Source organism: Nicotiana tabacum, chromosome 15 (genome assembly GCF_000715075.1).
Source record: "Nicotiana tabacum cultivar K326 chromosome 15, ASM71507v2, whole genome shotgun sequence".
NCBI classification, from domain to species: domain Eukaryota; kingdom Viridiplantae; phylum Streptophyta; class Magnoliopsida; order Solanales; family Solanaceae; genus Nicotiana; species Nicotiana tabacum.
In genome coordinates this window covers 134,639,662-134,647,916 of record NC_134094.1, presented here as the reverse complement: position 1 = coordinate 134,647,916, position 8,255 = coordinate 134,639,662, and the positions used below count along the sequence as shown (strand labels likewise).

Sequence of the window (8,255 nt, the reverse complement as noted above, 5' to 3'; positions counted from 1 at the left end):
TAGAGTATAGGGACCAAGATGACAAACTGAAATAAGTACAAAGGTCTATTAGACTATTATGTCAGTTAAAAATGATAATTTCGTTTGAAAACTATATAGATTATACTATTCGGAATCAAACCAAAGAATACTCCTATATAAAATTGGAGGTTTGGAGCGAAGAGTCATGTTTTGCTACATTCATCTCATACTTAATTCATTGACATCTCTAAATACTTTGGATGACTTTGACTAATTGTCTTATAAAAATTTACATGCTTAAATTGGAGTTTAAGCCACGTTTAAAATCAATACAATCACAATCTAACTTATTGAACAATGAAATTAATAATAATCTAAGGGGTAATTTGATTACAAAGATAAGGGATAATAATCTTGAAATAAAATATAAGATTATCTTATCCCACTTTTGATTGAACTTTTGATTCTGATAACCCGATATTCTTTATACTATAATTATGGTATTATTTTTATATCACACTCAAAGTGGGATAATAATTTGTTGATTACTAAATTCGAAATAAACAATAAATGACACATTACCCCTTCTCCAATCTCCCAAAGTCTTTTAAGAAAGATAATGTTAAAATTAAAAATAAATTTTTTATTCAAATTTATCTATTATAAAATTAAATACATATTTTATATTATACTCGTATATCTCATTTTTTATTCAATAAATCAAACAAATATTAACAAAAATATATTCTCAAAATAATCTCATTATTATTTAATTTCTTGTTATAATTCCAATATAATTTGTCCACAAATGAAAGGACCCACTAAGAGACAACATCTTTCCATAACAGTTTATAAGGAAAAAAATGAAAGGACTGCGTTTGATAAAGAGAATTCACTAGATAATTAAGTAGGGAGCCATAATTGACCAATTAGGTAAGAATAATTAGTTCTAATTATGTCAAATACTAAACAACTTTTTCTTAATCTTAAAAAGACAAATGATTATGGGTCTTAGCTGTCTTAAATACAGGCAAAAAAACAGGTCTATGCTAGTGGAAAATCATGTAAGAAACATAAAATTTGTGCTTAGTATACTACTAATAATGGAGCAACTGTGTACACACTAAAAGGGATCTGTACAATCACATTTCTCATTCTATCCATCTTCTCTGTAATCATTAATTATATATATGTATATATATTCTCAACTTCAGCTGACTCTTTTCTCTTTCTTCTCCGCTGTTAGAAGCAGCTCTTATTGGGTTAGTTTCTCTCCATTTCTTAACTTATATATTGATACTTGTATATATGTATATGGGTTCTTGTTGTTTTTTTGTTTTGTATGTGGGGTTTGGCGCATTAAGGTTTAAGCTTTAATTTTTGACTTGGGTTGAAGAATAACCAAGAATTCATTTTTATTGCTCTTTCTCATCTATTTCTTGAGCTATATGTAGTTCTTGTTGTTTTTGTGTTTTGTATGTGGGGTTTGGTGCATTAAGCTTAAAGCTCTAATTTTTGACTTGGGTTGAAAAATGAATCAAGAATTCATTTTTATTGCTTTTTCGCAGCTCTTTCTTGAGCTATCTACATATACATGTATATATGTATGTGGGTTTTTGTCGGTGTGTATAAGTTGTGTGTTTTTATGTGGATTTTGATGCATTAAGCTATAAGCTTTAATTTTTGAGTTGGGTTTCTTGAGTTATCTATAAATATATGTATATATGTATTTTAGGTTCTTGTTGTTTTTGTGTTTTGTATGTGGGTTTTGCTGCATTGAGCCTGAAGCTCTAATTTTTTGACTTGGGTTGAAAAATGAATCAACAATTCATTTTTATTGCTTTTTCTCATCTATTTCTTGAGCTATCTGCATATACATGTATATATGTATGTGAGTTTTAATTGGTGTGTATAAAATTGTGTGTTTTTATGTGGATTTTGATGCATTAAGCTAGAAGCTTTAATTTTTGAATTGGGTTTCTTGAGTTATATATTCTATAAATACATGTATATATGTATATGGGTTTTTATGGGTGTGTATTGGTTATGTATTTTTATGTGAATTGTTTTATGCATTAAGCTTTGAAGCTTTGATTTTGACTTGAGTTGACCTATATGACTTCAGGTAGTGTAAAATTTTTTTGGTTGACTCAGTTGAAAAAAGGAAGCTTTTTGGTGGGGAAGAATTGGTTGCTTTGCAGAGGAAGTTTGTGTTTCTGGTTGCTGCTAAAGGTACTTCCTTTTGTTGATTCTGAACCTTATGCTATTTGCTTGATAAAATGTATATGGTCTTTTCCTGATTTTGGAATTAAATTCGCCTGAATAGAGTGGAATTTAAATAGAGGATTCATATAGCCGACTCCAACTAGTCTATTTGCTTTTAGTTTTGGATTTGAAAAAGTGCTGTCGTACAGTTTCTGTTGGGTATATCAGGAAGCATTTGGAGGTTCCAAAGTGAATTGTTAATGAGTGACAATTTCGTTGCACTTCTTTAAAAAACTTGACTATTTCTTTCTATTTCTAGTTTCAATAACTCGGATATCTTCTAAGAAGCAGAATACACTTGAATTGACCGTCTGGTTCTTGCAGCCAAATGCAGATCTTGAAGCAGCAGAAAGTGTGATTTGTCGGGTTGTGCTTCAAACTCGAAGCTACTATTAGTGTAATGGGCTGTGAATATTCTAAATTTGCCTCGTGTTGCTGGACAGGACAGAGTGGCCCCATTCACGAGGCTCAAAATCCTGGTATGTATATCTTTTATTATAAGCTTTTGTATATCATCATCCTCCTGCAGTGTTTAATACTTGTTAATCTTATCTATTTTCATGCTTCTAATAGATGAAGAAAAAGATGAAGTTAGTGATTTGCCTGCATTCCACGAGTTTACGTTTGAGCAGCTCAGGATAGCTACATCTGCATTTGCTGTAGAGAATATTGTTTCGGAACACGGTGTGAAAGCTCCAAATGTTGTTTATAAAGGAAAGCTGGAGAACCAGAGACCGGTTGCCGTTAAACGCTTCAACAGATCTGCGTGGCCTGATTCCCGGCAGTTTTTAGTAAGTATTTGGCTGGCATTGTTCCAGTTCCAAAAATTTTTTAGTTCCTTCTTATATTATGTACCTGATGCATCAACAGCAAAATGGAAACAGAGAAATGAATGCATGCCATAAGCTCTGCTTTTTTAGTGCTCGCACTCTTTTGAATGTCTTCTTGAGCCGAGCGTCTATCGGAAACAGCCTCTCTACCCCCTCGGGTAGAGATAAGGTCTGCGTACACACTACCCTCCCCACACCCCACTTGTGAGATTCTACTGGGTCGTTGTTGTTGTTGTTGCACTCTTTTGAATGAGTTTGTAGCCTGTAGTTAACTTGTGTTTCATCTGCTGACAAATGCTTAACTTAGTTAAGCTATAGATTCGAACTTGATTTTCTCTCTTCATGTGGGAAATTTCAGGAAGAAGCAAGGGCCGTCGGTCAACTCCGCAACAATAGGTTAGCAAATCTTCTTGGCTGTTGCTGCGAGGGTGATGAGAGGTTGCTAGTTGCAGACTTCATTCCCAATGAAACACTTGCAAAGCATCTTTTTCATTGTAAGTGCTTCCACACAGATACTTTTGTTTCCTACCTCAGGACTGGTTTCACTGGGAGTGAAACAAATTCAGATTTATTTCACTTGCCGATAAACATGCTCATAAACATGTATCACCATTTCTTTTGATTTCTTTACTTTCTCCACTTGTTCAATGGTAAAACATATTTTGTGTACCTATAATATGTTTTATTTATATAAATGTTTGAATGCTAGATTTGCGGAACTATCTTTATCGACGAGATTTTTGGCTAAAAATGATAACTTCAAGCGGGATGAGACTGCACCTGGATTTTCTTTTCCAATTCTAGCTAGACAACAAGAGCAGGTCCAATCTGTGACCTTGTTCTGAAATTCCCAAACAAAGCCTTCGGTTCATGCACTGTTCCATTTTAGAGAATGACTTCCTGTTTCCTTTTTATGGCTTTCCCTGTTAGTATCCATCTTAGAGAATGACTTCCCATTTGCATACAAGGGTGTGGTCTAGTGGTCAATGAATGGGAGAAGAACGTGAGTCTCAGGTTCAAACCCCAGCGCATGCAAAAAACACTAGGTGAGCCTTAGTGGGCACAGTTATCCGGTACCTGTGTTGGTGGGAGGTAGCAGGTACCCGGTGGAATAGTCGAGATGCGCACAAGCTGGGCCTGGACACCACCGTCATAAAAAATAGAAGAAGAAGAATGACTTCCCATTTATTTTACTTTATAAAAGAGTTACTCTTTGGTTTCTAATTATTTCCCTCAGATATATTTGCTTAAATTCTGAAGTGAAATTGTATTTGCTTGCTAGCATGTCCATACATGTAGTTCATTATACAGACTCTGAATGAATCATCCCTCTTCTTGTTCAACTGCAAATTCAAATGCTCACACACCAATTCACTGCCACTGCTAGTCTGCTACTGCTGTTGCTTTCTCTTTCCACTAGGATTAGTTTAAGAAGAGAGGGAAGAAGAGAGAGTGGGAAGCAATGACTATGATAATGAAGTCAAAGAAACAGATGAGGTTAATCAGTTTGGAAAAGTTAAACTTGGTACCTTTCTTTTTCTTTTCTCCATTTTTTTTTTCGTTTTCACATGGTTAGGTATTGTGAAGAACTTGAAAAGTAGAACCTGACCATGAGCTTATCCAAACTTCACCTAGAGAGCAATTGTGGGAAGTGGAAAATGAGATTGCATGAGATGGATACCTATTTGATTTAATTGCTTCAAGGAAGACTGAAAAGTCATGAATTTCCTTAAAAAGATAACATTTTCTTCGTTAATGATTAATGAAGTTCAGTCGACTCATCTGTGAGAGCTTAACTCAGGGGACACACAACCAATGAAGTGGGCAATGCGGTTAAGGGTGGCCTTGTATATTGCACAGGCTCTTGAATATTGTACAGACAAAGGGCGTGCTCTTTATCATGATCTTAATGCTTATAGAATATTATTCGATGAAGTAAGTTGATTGTTACATCTTCATTCTTTACATTGTTTTTAGTATTGGTAAATTTCACAAATCAAGTACTCAAATGCCTATTATGGTCCCCTCCATATATTTCACAGGATGGTGATCCCCGACTCTCTTGTTTTGGTTTGATGAAGAACAGTCGAGATGGAAAAAGTTACAGCACAAACTTGGCATTTACTCCTCCTGAATATTTGAGGACAGGTAACAAAAGGACCCACTTTGACCATTATGGTGTTCGCGTACCTTTTAGGATTTTGTTTCGATCCATTCAGTGTGGAGGGTTCATTGAATTCATGGTGTTAATTACATTTATCCTTTCTTGAATTATTGAACTTGTTATAGTTCGTCCACTCAGTTATTTTGAACTTTTGTAGGAAGAATCACCCCAGAGAGTGTGATATTTAGCTTCGGGACACTTTTGCTTGACCTTCTCAGTGGAAAACACATCCCTCCTAGCCATGTATGATTTTCCTGCTAAATTTATTTATTTATTTCTTATTTAAGTGACCCCTACAACCATATTGCTCACACTTTATCGTGACGAGAAAACATGACGATAAGTGTGCTACAAAATCTTGGCAAAATTGTTAAAATTGGACATCAAATTTAACAAAGGCTGGGGTGGCTTCCACTCTTACTTAAGATGTGTACTGAAACAGAAGATATTGTGATTTATACTTTTCCAGAGTTTAGGTAAAATATATCAAATAATTACTGAGGATGAGAGATGGTTATCAAAATACAGGCATTCATGAGTTAATGCAATTCTTTCCGGTGCTTTCCTTCTAATATGTATATCTACTTGTGTCAGGCACTGGATCTGATAAAAGACCGGAATCTTCAGATGCTAACTGATTCTTGCTTGGAAGGTCAATTTTCTACAGATGACGGAACTGAATTGGTACGGATTGCTTCAAGATGTCTACAATACGAGCCTCGTGAGCGGCCGAATCTCAAGTCATTAGTTGCTGCATTATATCCTCTTCAAAAAGAAGCTGAGGTTTGTGCTTTCCTTCTATGCCTTTTGGCTAGGCATTTTTCTTCCATCAGTATCTAAATACTTCTATAATACAGTAGTTATCCAAAATTAGCGAAAGCAGTAACTAAAATTTGGTGAGAAGCATCTCGGTTTATATGTATTTTCCATAAACTTGATTTCACTTATCTACAATGGCTGATAGTAAGATGCCACAAATCATCTCTTACATAACAAAATTTAGCTGGATTGAAGTTTTAGTTAATTGTTTTTCAGGTTCCCTCTCATGTATTGATGGGTATATCACGTGATGGCGAAACTATGTCTCTATCTCCACTTGGTGAAGCTTGTTTGAAAACCGACTTGACTGCCATCCATGAGATTTTAGACACGCTTGGGTACAAAGATGATGAGGGAGCAGCTACTGAGGTTTGTCTATCAATTATTATTCTTGAAACTGATGTTCTGATCTTGTAAATGCATGTTTTCTGAACTTCTATAACTTGTTCCTGTTCTATAGAAATAATGCCGTCTTCTTAATATAGGGTACTTGAGCATGACAACATAAACCCAGGGTAGGAGCTAGAGTGTCGGGCTACGGTTTAGCCGAACCCAGTAGTTTTGGTTCAAACCCTATATTTATCTTTAAAAATTCGTTAAATATTTATAAATTATTAATTTAGGACCCAGTAACTTAAAAGGATCAGAATCCCGTACCCGTAGGCTTCAAATTCTGGCTCCACCATGCATGTGATTCATTTGTTTCAACGTGTTGATCATTCATATTGTGATCATATCCAAGCTTATATGTTTTCGAAAGCGAATTATTAGCATCTCATGATAATCACACTTTTTTTCTTGCTTGCAGCTTTCATTTCAGATGTGGACAGATCAGATGCTGGAAACATTGAACTCAAAGAAAAAGGGTGATGTTGCTTTCAAGAACAAAGATTTTAGAGCTGCCATTGAATGCTATACGAAGGTTGGAAATCCGCCATAATGTTTATGCTACATCGTACCATATAATGTGGATTATCTATTTTTGAACTTTATCTTTATTTATTTACTTTGCTTGCTCTCGCAGTTTATCGATGTTGGAACCATGGTCTCACCAACTGTGTACGCTCATCGGAGTCTGTCTTATCTCATGAGTGATATGCCACAAGAAGCCCTCAACGATGCAGTACAAGCACAAGTAATATCTCCTGTTTGGCATATCGCATCGTATTTGCAAGCTGCTTCTCTTTTCACATTGGGGAGGGAAAACGAGGCACAAGTCACACTTAGAGAGGCTGCCATACTCGAAGAAGAGAAGAACACAACTTGAAATTGGCGAATGGCGCCTGTATGATCATTACTTTTTAGATTGTTCTCTTTGTTTTCTTGGTATATAAATCACACAAGTTTCTTGGTTTTTTTCCAGCAGAAATCTAGAGACGCTGTCGATCTGTCACCTACCATGTATGCAATGGTGAGTAAATTGTGTTATAGGTATGAAGAATTCTTTCGCAATAATTCAATGCCATTGGTTCCTAAAGATACAAGATCTGTAGGAAAGGATGGGGAGAAACTCAGCTGTAATTTTTGTACAGTGCTATATGGTTGCTCAACTATCTATTTTGTCTTTCCCCTCTTAGGGGTGCAGATTTTCTACATGTAAATTGTGTCTTTTGGTTTTATTGTGAGGTTAGTTTTACAATATTTATTTTAAGTATTTGCAACGGATGTAACTTTTTCTAATGTTGTAATCCTTTCCCAAGATTATTGCTGTGGTATTTAGATAGGGATTGTAGCTCACACTTGAGTTGAGTTTTTTTTTTTTTTAATCCTTCTTATTTTATTAATTTTTTCGAAGACCCAGATTTTAATTTCTTGTTCAAATTATGGAAAGAAAGAGATAAGATGTGAAATAAGGGGTCTGGAGCATTCATTGCCACGGTTGTCCATACTATAAGATTATGCGTAGAAATTCTTTATTTCTTATTCGTTTTAATAAATATTATCATTACTAACTTTTATTATTGGAGTATATAGTATTTTAACCTACATAAATTTAGTAGAACTGCTTATGTAATGACCCAACCTGTCATTTTAACTTTTAGAACCCCGTTCCCTAAAATAAAACTTCATGTATGTGCTTGTAATGATTTATGACTTGCGGGGATGGTTGGTTCGGGATTTGGAAGTGTTTGGGGTGAAATCGGAACACTTGGTTCCTTAAGTTGGTCTTAAAGTGCTAAGTTTGACTTCGGTCAACATTTTAAGAAAACGACCCC

General features: G+C 35.0%; 1 protein-coding gene across 5 annotated transcripts; it reads left to right on the top strand.

Moving 5' to 3' along the window:
* Positions 1-896: 896 nt before the first annotated feature.
* LOC107807673 (serine/threonine-protein kinase BSK7) lies at positions 897-7,776 on the top strand. Of its 5 annotated transcripts, none has more exons than XM_016632101.2 (13): positions 897-1,223; positions 2,087-2,193; positions 2,551-2,705; positions 2,800-3,017; positions 3,415-3,550; positions 4,858-4,991; positions 5,099-5,204; positions 5,378-5,463; positions 5,815-6,003; positions 6,256-6,408; positions 6,848-6,961; positions 7,064-7,324; positions 7,403-7,776. In XM_016632101.2, the coding sequence occupies exons 3-12, from the start codon at positions 2,627-2,629 to the stop codon at positions 7,304-7,306; spliced, it is 1,458 nt and encodes a 485-aa protein (XP_016487587.1). In that variant the 5' UTR covers positions 897-1,223; positions 2,087-2,193; positions 2,551-2,626; the 3' UTR covers positions 7,307-7,324; positions 7,403-7,776. The 5 variants fall into 5 exon arrangements, with proteins under 5 accessions (XP_016487587.1, XP_016487586.1, XP_016487588.1 ...); XM_016632100.2 differs by having other exon boundaries at positions 909-1,223; positions 7,406-7,776; XM_016632102.2 differs by having other exon boundaries at positions 1,013-1,223; positions 2,116-2,193; positions 7,406-7,776.
* The last annotated feature ends 479 nt before the right edge of the window (positions 7,777-8,255 follow it).

Excerpts from the sequence above, each read along its gene's own strand:
- LOC107807673 (XM_016632101.2), top strand. The coding sequence starts at position 2,627 with ATGGGCTGTGAATATTCTAAATTTGCCTCGTGTTGCTGGACAGGACAG. Across the intron at positions 5,205-5,377 it reads TCCTGAATATTTGAGGACAG|GAAGAATCACCCCAGAGAGT; the intron begins GTAACAAAAGGA and ends GAACTTTTGTAG. Across the intron at positions 6,409-6,847 it reads ATGAGGGAGCAGCTACTGAG|CTTTCATTTCAGATGTGGAC; the intron begins GTTTGTCTATCA and ends TCTTGCTTGCAG.